The sequence below is a fragment of the Rissa tridactyla genome, chromosome 9, assembly GCF_028500815.1.
Source record: "Rissa tridactyla isolate bRisTri1 chromosome 9, bRisTri1.patW.cur.20221130, whole genome shotgun sequence".
In the NCBI taxonomy this organism is placed as follows: Eukaryota; Metazoa; Chordata; class Aves; order Charadriiformes; family Laridae; genus Rissa; species Rissa tridactyla.
Window position 1 is genome coordinate 12,026,119 of NC_071474.1, and position 26,212 is coordinate 12,052,330.

The following is a 26,212-nucleotide window of genomic DNA, read 5'->3' on the forward strand; positions in this document are numbered from 1 at the left end:
GGCTGTTCTTCCTAACTTCTCTACTTTTTAAAGTAAGTAAATTCAAAGAGCATCTTGGAGAGTTTTCTCCCAGTTAAGTACTCAATTATTGTGACTCAATGCCACCAGCATCTCCAGTGTATGAGCAGAAGCAGCCTAAAATACTTAAAAACATGTTAAATGCAAACACATAGAGGGTTCTAGGGATGTCTCAAGGATCACGTATCAAGTGTATTCAGGTTCTGTGTTTGGGTTTCGTTTGGTTTTTTGTTTTTTTCCCCACTGCCAACATTTCCAACCCAGCCTGGGTTTCAAGACCAAAGCTTGGGTTTTTCTTGCCCTTCACGTCTAAGGCTGAGCACCTTCAGGTGAACAATGACTAACAGCTCTGCAAGAAGCTCAAGTCACAGACTTCAGTTCTCTCCCCTCACACCTGGGGAAAAAAGAAAAAAAAAGGGGAGGGGAGAGGGGGAAGCAATCCACCAAACCCACCACATAGGTATTTACAAACAGAATCATAACTTTGATACATCAGGCAGGATGGATAAAAACTACAACTACATCTTGATGGGGGTGTATCATGAATGTTTAATTTACTTGGTATTACAAAGTGTTTACTGTTTTGCCATGAATGTTCACAGTAAGAAAAAGATGAGTCAGAACAATGCAATTACTCAACTATTTTTTTCCCAAGTAACATTTATTAATAACATTCTTAAAGTGATAACTTAAGAGTCATAAGGGGGCTCTTGTCAGTAAACATACAATGAAAAGGCAGTAAGATTTTTATATTAAAGTATGACTAAAAAGGCTTTTAATATAGTGTTTAGCCCAACCAAATTTAATATTAAAAACATTCAAAATTGCTAAAAGTGTTGCAATCAGTTCTATTGAACTTAAAAAAACACCCTCATTTCAGTAGTCAATACTAACCTATTTATATAAAATTTTAAACTCCATTCTTAATTTTTGTAAACAAAGCACCTAAGCATTTGAAAGAAAGAAGTTAGTTTACATCCCATTAAACTGCAGCACATGTGTGTGAAACTTCAGGCATGATCAGGCATGGAGCGTAACTAGGCACAGAACAAGACAGTTCCCACAGCCAGCTGCTGAATACACTTAACATTGCCAAAGGTCGTCTTTATTTATACTAATTCCATTATCATTTATAGCTGAAAATTTAGTAAATCCTCCATGCAGACGATTTCAAAGAGAAAAAGGAGTCATATTACATAGACCTGTGAAGCTTCTGAGGGCTTTGAGTAGTGCGTGACTTTGAATGAGTTATGACTTCTTTATCTCTTTCAGGAATTTTCAGAAGCTTCTACATAACCATTTAACTTTGGCAGATACTGGTCTTGTCAAAGAGCATGACAACACATCAGAAGACAAGTTTTCAGTCTGCTGTTGGAATGCTGAGGTACGCTGTAATTTATTATTAAGTGCCAGTGAAATAAAAATTGAAGACGGTACGTATTGTGAGGCTGTCAGTTCAAGTTTAGGTCAAGATAGTCAAGAGGGGCAACCACTAAAATATGAAAACTGTTTGTAATTTGTTTTCTTAGGGAAGTTGCAAACAAGGTGGTTATCTGACCTGTATCAACTGGCACCATGGTCAATCTGTGTGAATGGCAACAACTGATACTCGGGCTGTAAGTTTGCCCGCTCCTGACTCTTGCGAACAAAAGTTTAAACTTCATATAAATTACATGAAGTGGCGAATTTTCAGTAAGCCTTTGTTAACTGCCAATATAGATTTACAATTGTCTTAATTAGCATACTTCCAAAGTAAATCTAGCTAAGCGAGATTTAATCTGGTAAATTTTCCTGAGCCAACATGCCCCAAACTATAAATGTCTGGAGGTGACCTTCAGACGAACACCGAGGCACTTACTTGAGGCACTGCAGGAAAGCCTGCACTGCCATTGCCCAGCATGTGTTTAGTTGGTTGTTTTCGTGAACTTGTACTGACTATAGGAATGACATTCATTTAAAGAATAGGAAAAATGTTTTAACAGCTACCTGACATTAGCACTAAGTGAACTCACTGGTTTCCTGTTGTTGCCTTCTCCACTTTCTTTGGTGTAAAGTGTTAGCATTACAGCTATACAAATTTTCTATGCCTAATCCCCCTCAATTTGCAGTTTCCCAAAAAAAGAAAAAGTGTCAAACAAACTCAAACTCTTCTAAATGCAAACTAATGATTTAAACTATTTCACCTTTTCCAAGTCTTTAAAAGCTAAAACAAATTAAGATTAAACAAGTTAAACACATGCATTGGCCTTAACTAACACAGGCACTACTAGCACTATTCAAACCTGTTGTTTTGTCTATCAATTGCAAAGAATTTCAAATATAGTTTAAAAAAAAAAGTATGGTGTTGATGCAAAAGCTAAAAAAATCTGTCCTGTCTTCCCCCATCCCTTTGAACTCATCCACAGCCAAATGAAGACCACAAATACAGACCTAGTCTCAATGGGTCAGAGAAGAACCAGGCCAGAGTTAACATTTCCCCCCACCCCCCCCAAATAGCACTTCTTGAGCAAAAACCCTTTTGCCTTTTGCACCATCTTGTTTGTCAACTATTCCAGGAGCTACACTGAAGTTTCCAGGACCACTGTGTAAGTACCTCCTCCCTTTTATTTTTTTAGAAATGGTTGGCAATGTATATAATCCAAAGACTTGCATCAAAGCTTAACAATTTTCACAATTAAGGCATAAGCCAGTGATACTACAGAGGGGGGAAAAGAAAGCTCACAACCCCAAGCTAAATTTGCCCTGCTATCTATTTTATGGCTTACAATGTACATAGACTAACATATGCACCGTTTATTCAGTTGTGTAGTAGTGGCACTATAGTTTCATTCTTTAGTTGCTATAGTTGCATTACTATCAATCTTTGCATTCAAAATCTGGAAAGAAATCCTATGAAGGTCCTGTACCTTTTTTTCTTTTAATGACACTTGACTAGTTTTAATCAAGAAAACATTTAATGCATCAGACTGATATGGGCAAGCAACTCTTATAAAAATATACTGTATAGAAACACATTTGGAAAATTGCATAGAAAATATCCTTTTATTTTAAATCAAAATAAGGCACGGTTTTACTAGCTATGATTTGGCTGTAAAAATGCAAGTCTATTTTGATTACTTTTATGTAATTAATAATATTTTTCTATAAAAATATAGGTGCAGGAGTAAAAAAATCCTTTTACACAGAGTAGGAAATACTCTATTGTAAAACTTCACCAAATTTACTGCAATTCCTTTGTAGAAAATTTGAATACTATTTTTAATCAGGATCCTACATGTTATTGTCCTCCAGGCTGTTCACTGGCTGATGCTGTGCTTTCTTCATTTCCTGTATAATCCAGGTGTTCCATCATCTAAATGTAAAAAGAAAAAAAAAAGAAGAGAGAGAGACGGCTCTTTATAAACAAATACTGCTTTTCCCCCATTGGTCCAAACTATTTGTTAGCTAAGAGAAATATAATTAAACATGTGTTAGAGTGCATTTTAGCAGCATACAGATAGGAAGTCCTCTATAGATCAGAAAGTACTCAAGCTAACAATCAGAGCTCTCTGAGCTGATGCTTTCCACTACAAAAGCATTCTCCAGCCAAGGATCCAAGTCCTCTAGTGGAAGTTAAATTTATGAGTCTAAAGTGTCTCAATTATTACATATAGAGAACAAAAAAACCTAATTGGGTTAAGCAAATTTTCCAAAGACATGGTTTGCAGAACTGGAAATAGACCCTAGGATTCTGCCTAACATTTACAGGTAGCAAGCAATAGTTTGAATAGAAAAGACTAACTTTCTCTTTGCATGACTGTAAAGGCTAGCTATATTACAGTTAGTAAAAACTAACTGTACTGGCAACACTTCTTTGTAAATTTTCCTTTTATTTTTAAAAGGGTAAAGGAAATGGAATTGTAAAGTCCTGCAACAGAAGAGAATCTAAACCAGATTATTAAATAGACTGATTATACTTTCCAGTTAATGTAACCTATTAGGTCACCTGAATAACACAAGACAACGTTGTACTTGTGACTAAAAAGCAGCCTGTTTCCCTATCCAGTGCTACATTGCTAGAGGGCAACGAAGGCTCTGGTTTCCTTCCTGGGACAAGGCATTGAATAAATTGCAGAGGTAATAAACACATTTGTTAGCATGACAAACTGAGACCCATTGGGCTTCAGGATTAAGCATAATTAACAAGAGGCCAAGGATTGGACAGTTTTGATAGCTGACAACCAGAGAGAGAAAATAACAGAAGTAGTAACTAATGCTGAAAACCAGACCGTGTCAAGGAGCTCATATGCCCAGTGTGGCAGGATTATTAGGACAAGGGCACAATGCGTTCAGCATCAAAAGGTAGAAAACCCTACACACGTTCTTCCATAGTGGCATATCCTGCCTAGTAGTAAAAAGGCTCCCTGTCTTTCTGTAAAACAGCCGCTCACCATGCGAGTTCTGAGCTGGGCAGATTTCCACGTGTTGAGGACACGATTGCTTTCTTGTCTTACTAGCGCCTTCTGGGGAACCTTGGCAAGACAAAGCCAGGCTCCAACACTGTTGTGTCACATGCACTGTAGCGTGGTATAATTCTATATATAGGGCAAAGAGAGTTGGCCCATTAACTTCTCTCTTCTTCCCTAGCCATGACCCACCTCTATGCTGTACCTTCTTTTATGCCAACAGAATTGGTTCATTGCAAGCTGTACAAACATACCTTATTAAAAGCAGGTTTGCTTAAACAAGCTGTTTCCCAATCCCAATGTACCAACATGCTGTGCAGTAAGTTGGCATGACAGTTCCAAGGCAGAAACAAGTCACTGGGACTTGGGTAAGGCTTACGAGAGCCTAGTGGCCACAATATCAATCTGACTAAAACCAGAAAAGGTGTTTCACATCCTCCCTTTATGTGTCAGAATTAAGACAATACGAATTAAGGCAGGCAGCAGTCTTGCCAATACACCCAAGAACTGAGTTAGAGCAATAGCACAACCTCAGTCCGGCAGTGAATACCAAGCTCCTGTGCTAATCAGAATCTTACATTCACTTCGGTTTATCTAGAACTTTCCCCTGCACTGTGACCAAAACCCCACATCAAAAGTCACCCAAAGCAAAACACTCCCTACAATTACAGAAGTCAAACCATCATTTTGAATGAGGATTGAAGTATTTGTTTCCAGGAAAAAATAACAACAAAAAACCCACAGGCAGTACCAGACTACATGAAGTAATGCCATGTATCTTCCTTCATCCTAGGGAGGATCACCCAACAGCTGGCATAGAGAAGGTAGTTTTGGTAAGCATTTTTGTAAAATGTTTCCATATTAAATGGACAAGATGCTTCCAGAAGGAAAAGTTAACACTATTTGCAACAATTCAGTGTACCCCAAAGTCAAAGATTCTTCTCTTAATCCTAGATCAAGGTAAGTGGCACAAAACGTACTTATGCTGGAAATACCACCTATATGTAAATTTTAAAGTCTCTGCTTGATATATCAGATTTTTAAGCTAACTTAAAAACTAAAACGGCTACTAAAGCATAAAGGGTGACTGGGCTTTTTTGATATACATGTTACAAGGCTAAAAAAAAAATAAATATAAGAATCCATCCACCCCATTTTTAATCACGCCAGCAAACAAGGACAGCCCACAACTTGAAGTTGGGGACAACATATGCCTTTCTAAAAGCATAAGACTGCATTAAGCAGCTTTTTCCACAAAGTGTTTCTCAGTTGTAGGTTCTCTCAGGACAACCCCATCCTCAAAGCCTCAGCACAAGCTGCAGGAATCTTTATGACAGCCATCAGCAAGATGAAGGTACTGTGCTAATATCCTGGACAAAGTTATTGTTTCAAGCCTCGAAAGAGCCAAAGCAATCAGACTGTATATTGCGGAGAGCTCAAGAACATTTTTAAAATGGAAGAGATTCAGAAGCTTTTCTCCCACATCTGAACTCCTGACAGTTTTTTGGGGGTGGGAGAGTGGGTGGGTGTGCGTCAAGATAGATTAAACATAAATGTATTTCAGTTACAAAGCTATCTCCTAGGATGGTGAACTAGTAAAAACTGAAAAAAACCAACCAAACCCCAGGAAACCACAGAGACAGCCGAAGTAGAACTGGCAATACAAACTCCTACCTGTAAAAGAGTGCATAGCAGCTGTGCACACGCTTGCCCGCAAGATTGACTCTGATGATGTTGCATTTGCATAATTCTTAACAACTTACAGCTATGATTAATCTGCAGGTATCTAAAAATGTGACAAAGTTACAGTACTAAACAGCAGGTGCATGCTGTGTAACATGCCAATGACAAATCTCTTAATTTATTATTTCAAAGAGAGATAAGAAAGCTTCCTAACCACTTCAAATGGACAAACTCAACTTGCAAGACTGTTCTATTTAGAAGACTTCAATGTTGCATTAGTCTACTAGATTTTTCATTATGTTACTAAAATGATTCCATAGATTGTACTGATACAAAAACCAAATAGAATTTTTAAATTAAATCAATAACTGGGAAATAAGTATCAAATTAGTTTATCATGCAGGCATACAAAAGGAGCATAAGCAATCCAGACAACCTAGAAAAACCTTTATTAGACACTTCACAGCAGCAATACTGCCCATTTGGTGGTAGGAAAGTAGGTATGTTACTCTCCCAAGAAATCCCTGTGCTTCAGTGAATAAATAAAATCTTTTTTCTGTGCAGCAACTCATTGGAGCTCAAGACTACTCAATAAAAAAAGCCACACAGAGCATAACCAGAATTTAAGACTGCATCATTGTGCAGAAACAGAAATGCTTTCAGCTAAGCATTATGGGACCTCCGAGCTATCTTAGGGAGTCAAGCATTTCCCATATGTACAAAGTAGAAACTGAAAAATTGAGTTTAACAATCCTATCCAAGAACTTGAGCGCACACAGAAGAATGTTAAGTTATAAAAATACAGTCTGGCCACCTGATTTTAATTTGCTCTCAACCCTTCCCACTTCCTAACCTCTGCTTGGGTTTGTATCTAATTTCTTTACTATTAAGGCTTTTTAATGAGACTTAAATTGTTAAACTACCCTTTATTAGAAGAAAGAAGCTAATGAGAAAAGTACTTTTTAGTTCAGAATTTAAGACACAGCGGGGCAGAGTTCACCATCTCAAATTGTCTTCAGTGTACAGGGCAGACAAGCTACACTTTATAAATAGATGTATAACTCTAGCCTGCCAACTGTAATTCAAGATTATATTTAAATGCTTAAATTCTGCAACAAGTTGGAATTTGAAAGCTTGCATTGCTCTCTCCATGCTGTACTTGAGACAGTGGACAGTTAAAATAAATACATCAGTGTTAGCAGTCATGAGCTACAGCCTACTGAGGTTAAACCTTCTCGCTGCCATCCACCAGCTGTGCAGCAGCACGACCACAAAAGCTGGTCTGAGTCCCCACTCCCTATCCCACTTCAAGCACTGCAGACAGTACGGGATAAAGTATACTGTTGAGTAATAAGATGATAGAGGGACTGTAGACATGATTACTAAAGGCAAATTATAATGCTGAACATGATAACAGATGACAAAAAAAAATTGTTGTTTAGCACTAAGCAGGTTTTCATGTCAATGCAGTGGCACAGAAAAATTAGGTGAAGGACTTCCATATAGGTAACAGCAGGGGAACTAACACCAATTCTAAATATTTGAAGACACTCATAGAGATTTGGGAAATTATCGAGTAGACAGGCATCTAAAGCCTGCCTTCAGGCTTAGGAATCATGGCTCCATTGGTACTTTATATTAAGTTTTCCTTTATTCCTTTAAACAAAGGAAAAAAACCCCTAAGCATAAAAATAGATTTATAGCTTGTCTTCACTTCTACCCTCTTCTATTGAATTACTCAGAAAAATTAAAAAGAAGATAGATGCAAAAAAGAATGAAGAGAGGAAGCAGAGGGGAAAAAAAAGAAAAAAGGAAACCATAAGATGATTAATAAATTTGCATTAAAAGAAGGCCATAATCACACCTTGTAGCAAAGGCGTCCTGGAGGAGTCCGATACCTAAATAAAATTCATTCCATTATTAAAATCATACACAACAAAAATAAAAATCAGAAAAACCCAAACCTCAAAAAAGCTAACTAATGGACTAGAAACAGACAGCAGCATTCATGAAGTTTAGTCACCCAATACACTGTACATGCTCTTGTGCCCCTCTTCTCAGGATGCTTTGCTCTAACAAGTCCACAAGGTTTCTCTGCTCCCATGAGGACAAAGCAAACCTCTACTGCAGCCTGGTCACCCTCGTCAATGGGACAGCTCTGCTCCAAGCCAAATCACCATGGTTATAGGAAAAATAGTCTTCTGTCACCTTTCTGTGTTTTTCCTCCTCAGAATGAGCACTGAAAGTTGGAGATTTCAACCCTGGGGTTGTGTGGGGTTTTGCTTGTTTGTAAATTCATTAAGGACGGTTCAAAGGGCAGCTTTACGTGGGGAGGACAACACATGAGAAAGAGCAACACTGCAGCATCCTGAGAGTGCAACTTGAGTCACACCCTCTGGAAAAAAAAAATTAATATAGAAATGTTCTTCAGAAAGTTATAGAAAAATAGGAGTTAGTAGTTACACAGAGGTGTTCAGTCACAGACAAGTCTAACTCAGGGGTGGTGGAGTGGGGGTGGAAAACAACATTTTAAATTGTGCCAGAAATGAGGTCATCTGACCTCAAAACAAGCTGAAGTTCAGAGCAGTTTTAATCCTTCAAGAAACCAGTTGAAAGGACATGAAATAACTACTATGGCAACATAATTCTTCCAAGTATGAGTTTTGCTATGAGAAGCACAAGAAATTTTTGTCGCTAAAGAGAGTTGCCAGATTTACTTGGGCCAATCTTACTCAGAACCCAAGTGAAGAAAATAAATTTCAAAGCTGCTTCCCCCCAAGAGACCCAGAGTTACTGGGCTTCATATACGTGACACTGCTTATTTTAGAATAGCAAACAGTCACCAATTTATACACAAATGCGCGGTAAGCCAAATGCAGTCTGAGCTACAGAGAAATATCTCTACTCCCTGGACCTATGAAAGGAGAAGAGTTGGTTTTGTAGACAAAAAGACAGGGTATCTAGTTAAAGCTGAAGATCTCCTGAGTAATTTCATACCTAGCCAACCTCCAGCTGAAGCAGGTGTAGAACATTAGTTAGATCAACAAAAGGCAGGGTTTAGCTGATAATTCTATAGGAGCTGCGTGCCTGCAGTTTTACATTTACAAGAATTACCACCACCTGATTTCCGTTGGGTCACCTAAACCTTGCAATGCAGAAGTTGAAAAAGCAGGAGCTGCTCGTTTCCACCATCAACTTCACATCACCCACCTCCCCCTGCAAGAGGCTGCCCATTCTCCAAGCCCAGTTCAACACCACCTACATACGGGTGACAGTTTCTGAATTCAAACAGTATTGGAATTTAGGTCTCTAAATTTAGAGTAACATCGAGACCAGTCTATCTTGTGATAAATGCCAGCTCACAAGGGCTACTGGCACACTTGGTTACTACAGCTAGTCAAATCGGGGGGAGGGTGCACGTGTCCACAGGCAGGGAGCTGGGGGGGGTGGGTTAAGGACTGCAATTCCAGGGTAGTGTTAGAGATAACCAAAGGGGAAACACAGAATACCCACAGCAGTGTGCACACAGCATGTGCTGCAGTAGAAAACAGTTGTATAACCAGCCAGCTATTTTGTTGCTGAATGCTCCGTATAATCCTGACAATGCAGGACACCAGCGATGCACGGAAAGCTTCTGAAGTTCTAGCTGATCACCAACTTTTTGAACTGTCTCTAAATACAGAACAAATGCAGGCTGGAATCTGCATGTTTAGTTCAGTGACTCATGTTATACCACATCAAGATAGTTGAGGAATGTTAAAACATGAAAAAACATTTCAAAGAAAATAGAACAAATGACTTTTTCCCATGAGTACTGAACCAGCTTTTTCATCTCCCTTACGCTTTGTTCTGCCGTGTCAACTACTAGACTAAGATTTTCTAGGAGTAGACTATTTGTCCTTATTAGTTCCAGAAGATAACACGAAGACTAGCAAAAATTGGGTTGTGGGTGATATATTACCAAGGACTTAGAGAAGCATATACTCAAAGGAATTAACAACAAAATACTCAAGGCATCCAACCTACCTGGTAATTGCTTCCTTTCCAAAACTTCTTCATCTCTTTGCGCCTCCAAGCAACAAGTGAGCTAGTAATGAGTGTACACGGTACAAGATAGAAAAGGGCAGGCTGTCCCATCTTCATTAATGCCAAAACAACAAAAGTCAGCACCATACCAACGGCATAAGCTATATTAAAAAAAAAAATAAAAAATTTATACATACACAGTCAAGAACAGGTGAATTTTTAAATTAAGTCACTCAGTACCAAATTGACTTTTTTTTTTTTTTTTTTAAAGTATTATCTTCCTTGTCAATGTAATTGAAGAAGAGGGACAATTGGTTGCTCTGTATTGGCAAGCTGTCCAAAAGCAACTGACTACAGTAAAGAATACTCACCTTAAATGTGGGCAGGCACATTAAAAAGAGATTATAAAGAGATTCTTGACAACATTGAACCTTTACCTGAAGAAAACTATCTAGTTCTGCCATTTAAAAAAAGCTAGCATGAAGATTAGCATTGCTGAAATATCCCATGATTTACCTATTGTACAGGAAATGTAGTATACAGAAGATGAACTTGTTTGAACATCAAATCTGCGACAATAGGCAACCAGAAGCCCTTGAAGGGGGGGAAAATAAAAAAAAAGGATTAATGAAATAGTCAGCCACGATTTTTTTCCTCCCCAATCCTCCAAAAAGAATTTATAATAAAACTTCCCATTACTGTATGTTATCTTCTTCCTATTTATTTCTGGAAAGCCAAGAATCAGTTTAAGAAATCTTACGGTAAGTCTTGAAAATCAAAACCATAATGGAAATATAAGCCAAGTGAGCTTGGTATTAAAACATGTTGTTTTTTGAAGCAAGCTAATTGCATTGTGCCGTTTTCAATTTTCTAATACAGAAGAGTAACAACCTAGTTTTAATATTTTTCTTCAATAGGATTTTAATGCTGACTCTTAACCATCAGCAATTTTGCCCGCACGCTGTTCACGAGATGGTGCTTTGTGCCTGGCTTCAGTAATTTGCTCAAGATTCCAGCTATGGCAAAATTCAACTCTTCTGAGAAAGATGGTAAAACTTGATAATACATTTTCCGTTACCTCACCTCTAATTGGGTAGTCTAGGATACGAAAATACTGTGAAGTCAGAGAATATTTGCTTTCTGTGAGATTTCAATGAGATTTAATTAATACTAACAACTGGATTTATCTGTGGGACTTGTATTTACACCGTACAGTGCGATAGAAAAGCAAACCCCCTTCACTGTGTCAGTGTTCTGCAACATACTAAGCTTTCTTATATTATGGCTTTTGTTGTATTCTGCACTGAGAGATCAAGGCAAACCGCTGCATTTGATTTAGTAATTAATTCGTAGAATAAACTCTAATGTAAGTCAACTGAGAATCAAACCCCAAATATTTAATTGTAAGTTACAATTGCCAAAAACATTTGCTCACCTGGGACAATAATGTCTCCAAAACCCAACAATGAAAATGGCATGTCACACAGTGTCGATGCAGAGTATTCAAGTCTAGGCACTCTAATAACCACAGGTAACTGTAAAACAGTATTTCAGAAGCCCACAATAAATCTAATCTAAAGCATCCTGGTGGTTTGGATTTTTTTTGGTTTGTTTGCTTAAAAATTGATAAACAGTTTTAATATAATTATTTTCTTTGTAATGCAGAACTTCAAAATAGGTAGAACCTGAAGTAAAAACCAGAAACCAACACAGAGAGTGAATAAAGCTTAAGGTAACAGGTAGGCTGGAATTTCAGATTTACAAATAATATGCACACAGCGAAAAAAAAGTTAAAACAACATTTAACCATCTAATGGGAAGAACAAGTCTGGATTATTAACCTAACTACAGAGTATTGATCAATGATTTCCAGGCCCTGAAGAAAAATTTGGACAGTCAGGTTTTCCCCAAAAGAATAGTCTTTTCAGAGGGAATCATTTAAAAATCCAGTATCTGAAATACAATCCTTACTTTCTCATGGGGAGCTGAGCGTTCAGTAGGGACTTCCACCAAGTTTCCATCATTCTAGGATCAAACCCAAGTCAACAGGCATTTAATACTTAAGAGAAAATCGCAGAAGCTGGCTATATTTTGTGAGAAAGTTATGCCGAAAAGCACGCTATGAATTAGCTACGCAGCGTCAGTATTTTTAAGTTGCACATATTGAAACAACTGTTCATACCTTCTCACTGTTTCCAAAAGGACCAGCTGCAACTTCAACCATTATGCTTGCCCCATTCTGAAATTAAGGTTATTTTTCAAAAGTTAGTGGTTTAATACACCAAAACATTCATACTACATTTACAAAACCTGCTTGTACCTCATCTTACAATTCAGGATTGGAAAAATCCTGAATATCAAAAGAACACACTAGAATTGTATACAATACAGTATTATAGAGTATTGTTTTACATTAAAAACATGTAGCCTGGCCTAAAATGTCTGTTTTTAAAAGAAGCAGACAACAAATCCACTAGATGCAGCTGGAATTTTAGAAAAAAAATGTGTCAGCTTTTTCTGCCATGAGCTTTCGGCTTCAAAATAAAAGCAGGTAGGCTTGCACGCGGTTCATACTGCACTGCGAGCGAGCCCCGCAGAAAGCACTAGAGCGTGTGCCAATACACGGGGGTTAAAAGCAAAAGGAGGAAGAAAACTGGAGGACAGTAATTTCTCATCATCACGCTGTCACACAACTGGGGACAGCTTACTTCTGGCCATGCGATTGCCAAAAACTTAGTCATGTAACAAAATCTATGGTGCATAGAGAAGCACTACGCTCTACGGCCATACAAGATGAAAATTTAGGCCATTGCTGGCTTAAAAGGAAAAAAAGAAAAGGAAGTCAGCATTTCTGCATCAAGAATACTGAAAACACTAATCTGTTTGACAAAAATACTGCCCCAACAACCAGACAACATTTTTGGTTTCATTTTAAAAATAAATTCACAGACGTACCTTTGTGATAAATGGTGTTATGAAGACAAAAAACACGTCGTATAGAAGGAGAAGGCCTAGAAGTATCACACAGGACTGGTAAAAAAAGAAGAAAGTATTACGGTAGGTCTTCAAGGACTGCGTAGCTAGATTCTGGTACCACTACTGTACCACCATCTTACCAAAAAAAAAAAAAAAAAGTAAGAAGAACGCCCCCAAACACACTCATCCATGTTTTAATTCTAGCGTAACATTTAGAACAGGATTGATTCTTTTTAATAGTTACTAAAAATGGTAAAGATTTTTTTTTTAATATATATTTCTTGAGTCTTGAAAACCTACTTGCTGACACTAAACTTACAGATTCATGGCATTAGAATACTTTCTTAAGGTAAGCAATTTACAGTACCTTAAAGTTGGGCATTTTCAGTGTTTTTATAAAGTTTAGGCAGAAAGCAACTCCCAAAATATCTTGCAAAATCCAAGCCCACCTGGAAATAAGAAGACATTTTTACACATTGTTCAGGATGCTGCTGGATTTTAGATTTTGCTAGAAATAGATCGCAAAATGGATTGGAAAGCAAGAAATGAGTTTTTAGGAAGCATTGCTACCAAACCCACAGAAATACTAGTTTCGAGATGGTCAGTTTACGCTAGCCTCTGATCATAAATAGGTAACTGTTCTTCCTCAGAGACCTACAGAGAAAATGAGTTGAAGACAGGCCAGAAGAGGGCCTGGGTGTTCACTCGTACGACTGCTCACTTGACTGGACGCCCTGCTTAACATCTGCCTCAAGGTGCTACTTAGAGCCGTACTAGGACATTTGTGCATTTGTGGCCCTGTGCTTCCACTGGACCATAGGAAGCAGAGGTCCTATGGTCCCTATGCTATTCTTGCACTTTTTTTTCTTCTGTGGCAATCATTAGCAATCAAGCTAGTTCTTCCTCGTCTTCATAATGTATTGTAACTTCAAATTACCACACGGTTCATTTGTATAGCTTTGTTCTCTATAATTCCCATGCTTGTTAAGCTTCATAAATACTTTCATGACTTTTTTGAAATCAGCACTGGAGTTTAGAAGGATGCTATGCTCTAGGATTAGTTATATGATGGGAAGTTCATTAATGACAATTATTCATATTACTCTTTTAAGTCCGAGTGCATCACTCACCTATCTTCGTTTCGAAACACTGCCCAGACGACAGCTGCTGCTATGCAGAATGCAGCAAGAAAAATAAGCCTCACTTCAATGCTTTTGTTGCAACATGCAATCCTGAAAGAAAATAATTAAATTAAAAAAGAAAGCCTGCAACAGCCAAAACACATGCCAGTGCTATTGCGGGTCCTTAAGCTGAGAAGATGGTCTCATCCTGAGTGCTTCTCCTGGGCCCGTTTGTTCCATCTGGACGCAGGTGGCATTACTCTGGCAAGTCCAGCGCCAGTCCTTCTCTGGGCTGCGTTAGCAACACGCCCATGGAGAGCAAGCCAAGCTGGGATTTGATGGGAATACTAGTTTTAGCGACCACATCCAGGGAAGGCGGCAAGCAGATTGATTTATTTAATCCATTTCTGTCATGTAACAATTATGCCAACAGAACTATGTCAGTGAGGGACAGTCATGTCGCAATTCCAGAAAGAGGGGGTGGTGGGGAAGATCAATTTTAGGACTCATAATACAAGATTAAAAATGGAATAACTATATATTGCAAAATTGTGAGCCCATATCCGTTTCCACTGCCTACTCAATTTTCTGGGACAGTTCTTGAACCGATACTAACTGAGAGAAGTAACGCCTGTCCTGCAGCTTACGCAAAACCTGCTGGCTCTTCTACCCGATCTCCGCCTTTGATGGGCTACTGGATCACCTGGTGCTAATATCCTGTACTAAGTAATACGCAAGCATAGTCCTAGGCTTCTGGGCTTATAAGCATTGGTTCTTTTCCTCAAAAGCGCATTTGTTGCATTAAACGTTAGGGGTTTTTTTAAAGTGAAAATACAGGGGAAGAAACAAGGGCATTCCCATACTCACTAATAGCTGCAGGATATTTAACTGGGAGCAGCAAGAAGAGGCTACCTGGACACTGGTAACACACTGCTGATTATGCTATGGATGCCTTTAATATCTATTAAAGGAGCTTGTAATTTCTTTTTTAACAATCTCACACACTAAAGAATACAGGAAACAGTTTGTCAAACTGTTGTATTTCACACTATCTTGAGCAGCAACCAGAAAATACCCAAAAGAAACTTTACATTTGTAAGAACTGAAACGCGTACAATACCTGCACTGCCCAAACGGTATCTCTCCTATCAATGCCGCAAGACAGTTGTAGAGACTCATTGCAGACGCCAAGCAGAAGACTGATATTATAACATACACTGAATAAAAAGAACGGAAGATGGGAATCAGTGACAAAATACAATAGAAAAAAGAGCAAACGGGACGCAAACACAACGATGTACATTTGATATAACCTGTTCACAGTTACAGCACTGCTCGATACAGCCATTGGAGACTACAGTCAGCCCATTACAGAAAGTGCTGAATTCTGAGTGTCTGTCCTGTGACAAGAGTTCTCATCAAGCAAAGACCTGAGTTTTTAAACTTTTGAATTGAAAAACTTCTATTTTATTTTCCCTCCCTTTAAGAAATACATTGCCTGTTACTGCTTTCGCATACTTTTATTCGGTTATGGCTAAAACCAAAGTGCTATCTTACAGCTACCAGCTTTCTCAATTTCTGGTAACACTCCTCACTTCAAATTTTCCCTTTAATCACTTTGTTTGCTTACGCATAAAGTTTTCAGCATCCCCAAGACCTGCCTAATGATTCTAGTTGCAGGATTTGAGGGCAGAAAAAAAGAAAAATCAACCAACAGTTTGGAAACGGTATATTACTGAAATTGCATAATTCAAGAACTTAGCTTATTGCTAATATGCTTGAATTTATTCCATTATGGTAATGCCATTTCACCTGGTACTTTAATTACGGCCCTGCAACCACAAACTCAATGTCAATGTACAAATACCTAACAAAAGCTTTCACTCTAAATACTACTAAGTTATCATTGCCACCTTCCCAGGAACATCAACACATATCATGTACTTTTTTTACTAGTCACTTCTCCTCCACATTTCCTCATTCAGAATAAGCACTGTCAAGGCAGCCTTTGTAAAAGAGTGGAATAAAGCTGCTCTCTTTTTTAAGTAGCAACTACATCTTTTCAACCCTCCACTCATACCTGGAGAGAACGATTTAAAAAATTACATTAATTTTAATTTAGAAATCTAGCTTTTCAGACTTGGACACCTAATAAGATCATGCAGAAAAATAAGCCAAATGAGATTATCCATTGTTTCTTACCTAACCATTTGTAGAAGAAATAAAGTAAGACCAGCATGACACAACAGATGACAACAAACAAGATAACTGTTACAGGGGTGAAAGTAACGTTTTCTTCCTTCTTCCGTCTTGTTTCTCTCTCCCCAGGACTTGCTATTGCTTTCAAATTCTCACTGTTTTAAGAAAACAACACACACATTTATCTCAGATGACAGATTAGGAAAAGGTTTTACTATGACCAGAATTCTGGGTTATAAAGCATTTAGAGTCACAGCATTTCAGTCTAATCCTTCATACCATTACTAGACTTACAGATACAGAAAAATTGTATGCTTATTGTTTGAATTTCTCTCTTAATGGAGAAAGGAACTTCTAACCTAGCATAGATCACAAGGAAAAGATTCTTAACTGCCCTCCTTTCCGGTTGTGTAGTGATTGCCAACTTTAAGGAGTACCCCCCACCAAAACCCTGATCCATGTGTGGAAAAACAGTCCAATATCAAACCTCTTAAACTCCTTTTCAGGATGCATGCACTCAATGCTATTAGTGCATCACCTCTGACTATAGAATTTCTCGGGCTAAATGTTGTCAATCTGATAAATATGACTATGATAAATCAAAATCATGGGTATTACACACTGTTTTAAAACATCAATGACAGACATTAAGCGTCTGCAAACCTCATTCATGTTAGCAGAATGAAGGTAACTAAGTACTAGTTGTTTTACCCTTACACCTCATAATTACAGAGTAAGTGAAAGAGAAGGGGGCGTAACTCAGGATTTTCACTGGGAATAGTATTTCTGTGCATATATACTCCATATTTATACCTCAGCATGCAAAATAAGGAGACTTAAATTGTTGCGTTTGTTCTTTGAGCAGATAGCCCTACTACTCTTGAGTACAGACGCTAGTGCAACTTGCCCATCAGATAGCATGTTCCTGGCGAATCCCAGGACCTACCTACAAAATGCTGAATTCAGCACTGAAAGAGCTACCTTCAAAAGAGAAAAACCCACAGGAGCAAGGCACTTTGTTAGATGAATCACCTTCTCAGAGGACATGCTTTGAATAAGCAGCTTTTAAAAAAAAAAAAAAAGCTCACCCTAGATTTATGAAAGTGCACCTTAACAAGTTTAATATAATTACATCTAGGTATTTTTCAATATGGGAGACAGCATCACATTTTGTTATTTTAGCATTCAGTGCAGCCACACCCTATAGCACTGCAGGGTAAAAAAGATGCATAATCAGATCCAACCTTTACAAAAAAAAAAAGAAACATGCACACCCCCCCTCCTTCTACTTCTTTAATCTCTTTAAAATCACTAGATTTGCATAACTAGTGGGAAAGAGGTACCTGCTGTTATCACATACAATCCACTCCCTGTTGTTCTGGGGAGCAAAGCACTAGAACGCCACTGCGAACGGGAAGCCCCAGGTAGCAACACACAGTGCTCCATTCAGTGTCCGCAGACATCCAAGAAATACTGCAGAATATGCCTGAAAGGCCGGCTATATCCAGTTAAACCCCAGACTAAACACAGTTCTTGTGCATCGAGTGTGCTTCACTTCACTAGGCAAAGCAGCACACCCCCCAAGCACAGGGCAGAAACCCTTACCACCCTTCTTGTCCCTGCATTTCCCATTTCCACTCCCGCCCCTTCCCTGCACCGGGACTGCTGCTGCCTCCTTGCCCCAGCCCAGTCCTAGAGCTGCCATTGCCCCCGGCTCTCTCGCTCCACCAGATAACGCACAGAGCTGAAGCAGATAAGCCTGGTTGGACTTTTAACTGTCTGGAGCCACCCAGACACAACCCAACAGCGTTCCCCAGGGCTCCCAGAGACAGCAGTGCGGTGCAGAGACGTCCCAGAGGGTGCTGCACAGCCAGCTGGGATGGAGCAGTTGTACAGATCCCTGCCAGCACAGGCGCTACATACAACTATGTGTGTACCTCTTGGATCACTGGATTTTAAGTGTGTGATTGAAATACCTACTTTCTATCATGGATATTGGTGTATTATGATGCTAGTTATAGGGTATTTGGTAATTTGTCAAAAAGTTAACTCATTCCTCCTCCCAAGAGCTGTGTTATCCCCCAGGGACTTTTACAATCTACTACTCAAGGTTCCTCAGAGACCTACATGATTCTTCAAAGGTCGCAGTGCTCAAGCATTTCATGGCAAAGCAGCTAATTGCACGTAGATGTTCTAATTTTTTAACTACCAACCTAAAAGAACATAATTTCTCACTGATCATAGTTACAGTCTTCACAAAATTTGTAGTCCATGTAATTTAAGCAGTTCTGTTTAACAAACTTACAGTTCTGCTACTCCGCTCCAGTAGCCTCCTAGTGCCACTGTGAACACTGCAATTAGGAAGATGACAACCATACTGTAATCAAACTCTGGCAAAGGTGGCGAATACAGAGTCACGTTAACTTCATTTCCAAGCGCCTGAAAAATAACATACAGGTTGGTTCATAAGGACAACAAAGAAATTACATTGCTTATTTTCCAGCAAGACGCACATCATGATTTCCTGCTCCACACAATGCCGAGAACAAGTTTTCACCTTACTGCACAAGACATCCCATGTATTTGCCTCAGTCGTTGCAAAGAAGCAATGCTTTCCATGCTGCCTTTCTGGAAGGTCAGGTTTGAACATAACCCTATTACTACCGCTGTGGAAACAGACCACAAGGCAAAATGGTACTTCTCTGCATTCTTTCAACACTTCTCAGAAACTGTGCCTCTAGCCCAAATGCTTTTCATCCCCCAAATATACCAAGTACTATCAAAGACATCTGCTCTGCACAAAAGTATATCCGAGTCAATCAACTTGAAATACAAACTCGCAGGTCCACTGAGATATCAGCAGGTCTGCCTCTAGCTCTTGACACCACTAAACGCACAGTTCAGATGCGGGCACGATGCTTCACATAGGACACAGTGAAAACTCAAGGTGGCAGAAAGTTATGTACTACCAGCTTTACACAAATGTGATTTGAGATGGATTCAAAAGAAAAGAAAGCAGTTTCACACTACTTAAAAAATGTAAAACCAAGTAAAAAACCAATAATCTGAAGGGCACTGAAGAAGATGGTAGGGAGCGCAGAGACGTAACTGGTACCGAATTGTACAAAAAATCTTGAAAGCAAACCCAAGATGCTTCCACTTGACTGAAAGGTGAGATTTAAGAAACAAAGAAAGGATGATAATTTGACAGGAAATGGGAGGTGGTAGGGAAGAAAAGGTTGCTGTTGTAGTCAAAGTCAGTTAAGGTGTCTAAAGCAATCCTGCAGTGAAAACAGACTTTAGAGATGCAGCAGAAAAATGGATTTGTTAACAGGCTGCGTGTGGGAGAAAAGCAGGAGGGGATGAACATGCCAGACACGTTTGGCTATAGGAAGATCAAACGGGCAGTGAAGAGACTGAATGGGAAGCCGCGTAGTGCAGTGGAATACACTGGCCATATGTGAAGAAAGCTCATTCAACTCAGCATCTGAATTATCTAATTATGGTTATTAACCTTACTGCAGGCTAAAGAAGTCAGAATCATTCCTTTGCCTGAAGTTATGGAAGTTCAGAAAACAAGAAAGAAAATTAAATTCTAGTGAAACATTGAAGTTGTACGAAGTGGAACATAACATTAGACAAAGGCAAAAAAAACCCTATTCAAATTACAACATCCTGTATGTAAAGAAACAAAATAAACCAAAACACAGACAGACACAAAAAAGCTCCAAAAAAACCCAAGAAACCTAAAGGCTTATACATTTTTAGTATTCAATTCCAACATGTCTTATTCCAGTTTTTCCTTTAAGTTTCATAAATCTTATAAAGCATAATTCAGATTAGAATCTAGAGTGATTGTTTCCTTTTGTTCCTATTTGTTTTGCTCTTCACTAGAAACTTGCAAGGTCTCAACTTCCAGCACAGAGAACGTCAGAATCAAACACATCGCATCAGGTAACTCCTCTGCAAGACAGCGGGCCACTAACTAGGAGGTTTATAACACTCTGCTACTGCTGTCAAGACTCATAATAAGCCTGACTTGCATGAAAGCTAAGAGATGAAGTCTTCTGAAAAAGTAGAAAGAATGCTTTGACAAACCAGCTACCCTCAGACTGGTACTGTCTCTCTCTTCTAAATAAAAGGGGAAAGTTGGAAGCCTTGAAAAGAGTTAAAATAGAAATAGAACCGTTGCTGGAAGAGTACAATGGCTCCCAGCTTCTAAGCAGCACATATCATTCAAAACAACAGCTGCCAGTCACACGACAGAAGACTTTGACCAAAACTACATCAGAACTAGTAAAGATCACTCGTAGTCTGGGCTGTGTTTTATGAAGGCAGTCTCATTATAAGACAAAACCAAATTCTTTGATTCAACAGCAGTGTGAGACACCATCTGGCACACTAATCCACTAGCAAAGTTACACTGGTGAATTACTACAGCTGTACAGAAGTGATTCCACATGACACCAGCCAAGAGAGAGGTGCAGAGAAGATTCAGAACAAATGAGGGATCTAACTCTGGCCTAGTTTCCTTTCATGTTAGTAGGGCGCATCTTAAGACCACTCAACTGGGGAAACAACACTTGTCTTGCTTGAAGGAACAAACCTGAAGACAGAGGACAACCCGAACCAAAACACAGTGTTCACCAAGACTATGTCAGACTGGGGACAGTCATCACAAACCTTCAGTCATGTCAATGCTCGGCAAGAACCAATCTTTAATGGGAACAGACAGTAAACAACCAAAGTCCTATACATCTAGGCATGGTTTCAGTTTGCATACTTACCTAAGACAACCTCCCATGGCAGCTCTGAAGGTTAAGAGCAGAAATGGTGAAGTGAGCTTGCAAATTCAATCCAAGCAGCTAAGACTAGACAGGTTAGTGCTAGCCTCTGCTATTCACAGAAAAACACATGCAGTGCAACTCCTGCCTAGCAAAGCTGTTTTAACACTAAATAAAACACAAAACAACAACAAAATAACACCAGGAAAAGCCACACTGAAGAGAAGAGACTGTTTTCTTTAAAACCCTCTGCCATATTCTGTATCCTAATATTACTTGTCAAGGAAAACAAACTCCAAACACCCCCAAAACAAACTCCCCTGCTTACAAAGCGTAGGAGATACCACAGCTGCCACATTTTAATGAGACAGGCTTGGCATCTCACCACAAACTCATCAGCAGAAACTCAAACTATACTGCCAAACTCCTCTGTAAGAGCTGCTGTCACGCCATATAAAGAGAGCTCTCATCATCTGGCAAAGACAAAACCACCCTCACGCCTTCCCTCAAGATCCAACCTGATAAGGTACTGCTTGCCTGAAAGATATCGCGCCAGCAGATAGAAGCTCAGCTGCTCTAGCTTCTGTGCTGCAGGAACAGCCCTCTCAGGCTATAGCTCTTGACGTACATCAGGCATCTGCAATTGTATACAAATCTGCTGGAAGGCTGATAATCTCGTTTAGCAGGAAGACTTCTAAGATTACCCTCCCTCCAGTTAGGTATTATGTTTCCCATTCTTAGTGTTCTAATTAATCGTTCTCTCAAATTAACCTGAATAGGAAGACTAGCACTTCCACGACTTAATATCCATCTTCTTCTATGAGACTGTGAGCAGTATCTATGCACATTCAAATGAGGTAGACATCCATATCTGACCTGAAATTATTTTATTTATTTGTTCAAAAACATAAGTTTATACAAACCAGAACATGCTGGAATTATATTACTCACCAGCTGCATATCTACTATGTCACTATATCTTATAAGAGCAACTGGAATAGTCACATCTTCAAAATCAGTCTTGTTATCTGAAAGAGGAGACTAAAAGAGAAAGTGTCAGTGATCACCCTGTTGAACCTACTTGCAAAGCAGGTTAGAACCCTAAAAGCAGATTATCCTTTAAATTTCAGTGTATTGGGTGTGTGTGTGTGCTTATTCATCACTTTTTGCAAAAGGTCAATGAAGACAGATGTACTTAAATCAAAACAGGTGATACTACCAACACATCTGGATTCATAAAGTTCTTGTGCTTTTATAGTACCACAAGGGATGATCAAAACTCTGCTTTTATTCTCTATGCTTTTAAAACAGATTATCTTTTGATGAGAATCACATACATTCATAAATTGAAAATATTTGTAAATGTTGCAGCTGTAATAGAGAACAACAAAGCAACAGAATTATCTGTAAAGGTATCTCAAAATGCCTTTTTTTATTTCCAATTTTGGATTACATTTTCCTGGCTTATTTTTGTCACACTTGTCTAAAACACTATCACCTAAGATTACAGGGAGTTCAGAGGACACTAAAATGAGGGAAGGATAAAGACAAGCATTTGCATTCAGAAACATGACTAAAGGGACAGATTAAAAATGCAATTGAGCTGTACATTCTTTTAGATGCTGTGAGACAGCGTTGCACAGAGCTTGGAACGACCCTCTCGGTCTCAGGACCAGCAGTCGAGCCAGCGCAGCACCCTGTGGGGCAGGTTAAAGGCTCAAGCTGGAATCCCACACATCGCCGGGGTCCTCTGCTTTGGGGTTTCTCTCAGCTAACCCTGCACAACCCTCATCAGGCCAAATAGGTGAGATGCTCTTTCACTACAGAAGAGAACTGGCTGATGTAACTTACCAGCCTAGGTTTACTGGCAATCAACAGCATTTTAGCACCTGAACTTTGTGCAATTCTTGCTTTCTCCAAAAAAGTGCAGTTTCCTCTCATCACGACAACTGCTTTGTCCTTCATTGAGCCAGAAGGAACTTCAGAAGAATTGCAGAGTACCGTAGAAGTCAGGTTTTCCAAAGCGCTGAAAGTCTGCAGTGAAGAGGGAGACGAGGAACGTGATGAAAGTAGGAAATTTGATGCTATGAACTAATCTAGAAGACATTACTATGCTCCCTAATTTGAGGTTTGCCAGAAAGAGGCATAACAGAAAGGAATCATTAATTCAGGAACATAAAATCAGAGCAGCAGTTTCTGCAGCCTACAATACTGAGGGACACTGAGAGCAGAGTATAGCCAAAATATCTGTTTCCAAATGCAATTTCATGGCAGTTGTTGCTGTAATTTAAACATAAGAAACTGCTTATATAGGAAAATAACTGCTTGCAGTTCTGGGGAATCCAGTGTACGCTCTGTGATATTTCCAGGCTTCACAAGCCAAAAGAGCACTGACGGATACAATAGAACCAGAGTTCTGAAGTACAATGCTTGTTCAAAAACAGTTGGTGAGCCTGATAACATATTACTTCCTACAAAAGAATTAAAAAATAAATAAATAAAAATTTCTATCCTTATTTCAAAGTTCAATTCCATATTGACAATTATTTTTAAATTATTGTCAGTTTTCTTTAGTTAGTCAAAACATCCCTGGGGACAAAGTAGCACAGCAAAGATGTTTGGGGCAGACAAAAGGTTTTTACTCTGTTTTACACTGAGTTAACCTGCTAATGAGTGACAGAAGGGGAGAGAAGACTGACTTGAGTACTTCCAAACACAAAATATTTCCTGTTTATAAGAAGAATGCCTAAAGAAAAAAAAAAAAAAATTGTTTCTGCCTCACACCCTAGTTTGGCTCAGAGACACACACTCAGAAAACACGGCATGATGATACATTCCAGATAATCTCCTATTCCACCAGATGCATTCAAGACGATTAAAGAGAACATCAAACTGATGAATCAAAGTAAGAAAACTGTTTCACAAGTTTATATCATTTTTTGTAAACAAATAAACGGAAGTTTTACTCCCAAATCTAAAACTTGGACATACTGATAATACTGGAAGAAAAAAAATTTACAATATCAGTTGAATATATAAACATATTTAAAACCAGTTCTAAACACAAAGAGAGAATCACCTTTGTAAACTTTAGAAGCTGACTTTTTAAAGTACAGAAACGCTCACTACAGAGATTTTATTTGGGAGAGGGGAGGGCGGCGGGATAGAAGAGGGACACCACACAACCCAAACAGGTAAGCATTCAATGTAGCACCTATTTAACTCAAAATTTTGAAGACCAGTTATAGCTGACGCAAATTCATATTGCATTCTAGTTTTCTTAGGCAGTATGATTCTAAGGTACTTACAGCATTGTCCAGGCTCTTTGGAAGAGATACCCAATTGGAATTGTAAATTATGCAGTAATCCTTTGTTACTGGAGGCACACCATTTCCAGAAGCGTGCAGGATCCCCTCATCTGCAGCTACCTGCAATAAACCAGCGAGTTCCAAATTAAACAAAGTTCAGAATATCAGTATACAGATACTCCTCTAAAAAGCTGTTAGGAAGAGAAAGAGCTGTTCGGAGAAAAGGAATTTATTCAACTAATTATTTTACATAATGATTGATTCCACGAGAGATGGGTAGCTTGAAAGCAGGATGGAAAAATAGTAAAAATCAAGTCACTGTAAATACAATGTATCTGTTACATGTACAGTTCATGTCACCAAGTAGAATACCACCAAGAAACCCAGGCAAATTATTTCAGATTCTGTATCCTATGCTTTCCAAAAAGTGTAAAATTTTGCACAGAAAGCAATTAAAACAGTACATGGAAAAGTGGATTGAAGTCTTTCCCTCATTGCAGACTCCAGAATTTCCCCTACTAATGAAGGTTTATATGGCAATTCCTAGAGTATTTTTTATCAAATAACTCTAAACACAAAGAGATCAACTAATGTACTTTCAGAAGAATCTGTGTAGTTGAGGAAATACTGGTGTTTCATAAGATCACTCTTCAGAGTCCTTCATATGTTTTGTGTTATTTACTAATATATACGAATTTTAAAACTTCTGATAATTTTAGGGATACCTACTTCTCCCCAAACGTGAATATACTAACGAAGGTCAGGTACCTAAGTGGATAAATGAACAGACTAAGGATTAGATGTTGCTACAGCTGCAAAGCGGTGAAAACAAATAAGCGTCATTTGTATCTCAAAGAATAATCACCTTAATAAAACTGGGAGATGATCTCATTTTGACTGTTTTTCTAGAGAGAGAAACTGACCTCAGTATCAGGAAGTATCAATAGATTAAAAAAATCCAAACAAACCAACAACCAAATCCTGTTGTAAATGTCACGTTTGCCTGAAAGAACACTGAGATATTAAGCTAGAAGCAGGCATGGGTAAGGGGGGAAAGCCCAAATGTTTGTCCGATGAAAAATGCGAATCATTAGCCGTGCTATAGAGGCATTTCTCCTCAGGCTAGTGTATCAGTATTCTGCGGCAAGTGAGAACTAGAGAGAAAAGAAAAACATGTGACAGTATTGTTTCAGAGGTCTATGTCTGCCTGGGTTGAATAGCAAAAAACCTTCTTCAGAGGAATCCATTATATTGGCCATAGCGTGTGAACATCTGCTGGGAGAACTGTGTCAAAGGGCCTGAGCACATTAACTGTTTAACATATAACAGTCCTTCAGCTGTCAGCTAAAATAAGTTGTTCCACAATTTACGGTCAGCACAAAAATTACCAAGCTTCCTTCTTAAGTGCACTCACCTAAAAGTGTAAGCTAATGGCAAATTAAAAGCAATAAAGACTTCCAACAGGTGCAAACCCCAGATGTTTCCATCCATTAAAAGCTCTTTCTGCTTCATGAAGTAGAATAATACGTGTTTTCTGGGCTCCCGGAAATCAAGCGTTAATGCCACACAAGCGTTAAGTCTACCTAGAAGGAGCGATTACACGCTTATTCGATATGCATGTTTTGTTTGGCAAGCTTCCTTCTCTGGGGATG

General features: G+C 38.8%; 1 protein-coding gene across 6 annotated transcripts in view; it reads right to left on the reverse strand.

The window, feature by feature from the left end:
* Positions 1–660: 660 nt before the first annotated feature.
* Positions 661–26,212, reverse strand: part of SPPL2A (signal peptide peptidase like 2A) — a 28,018-nt gene continuing 2,466 nt past the window's right edge. Inside the window, exons 2-17 of one of the 6 annotated variants that reach the window (XM_054213771.1) lie at positions 24,561–24,680; positions 23,104–23,286; positions 22,204–22,293; positions 18,774–18,907; positions 16,472–16,623; positions 15,390–15,486; positions 14,279–14,380; positions 13,516–13,597; positions 13,128–13,202; positions 12,355–12,411; positions 12,144–12,197; positions 11,608–11,707; positions 10,689–10,766; positions 10,173–10,333; positions 8,011–8,044; positions 661–3,370 (exon numbers count right to left, since the gene is read on the reverse strand). In XM_054213771.1, the coding sequence (XP_054069746.1) occupies positions 3,339–3,370; positions 8,011–8,044; positions 10,173–10,333; positions 10,689–10,766; positions 11,608–11,707; positions 12,144–12,197; positions 12,355–12,411; positions 13,128–13,202; positions 13,516–13,597; positions 14,279–14,380; positions 15,390–15,486; positions 16,472–16,623; positions 18,774–18,907; positions 22,204–22,293; positions 23,104–23,286; positions 24,561–24,680 (1,551 nt within the window). In that variant the 3' untranslated portion in view covers positions 661–3,338. Of the gene's footprint in view, positions 3,371–8,008; positions 8,045–8,068; positions 9,819–10,172; positions 10,334–10,688; positions 10,767–11,607; positions 11,708–12,143; positions 12,198–12,354; positions 12,412–13,127; positions 13,203–13,515; positions 13,598–14,278; positions 14,381–15,389; positions 15,487–16,471; positions 16,624–18,773; positions 18,908–22,203; positions 22,294–23,103; positions 23,287–24,560; positions 24,681–26,212 lie in introns of those variants that run through there. The other 5 variants (XM_054213775.1, XM_054213772.1, XM_054213770.1 and 2 more) reach the window with 5 other exon arrangements.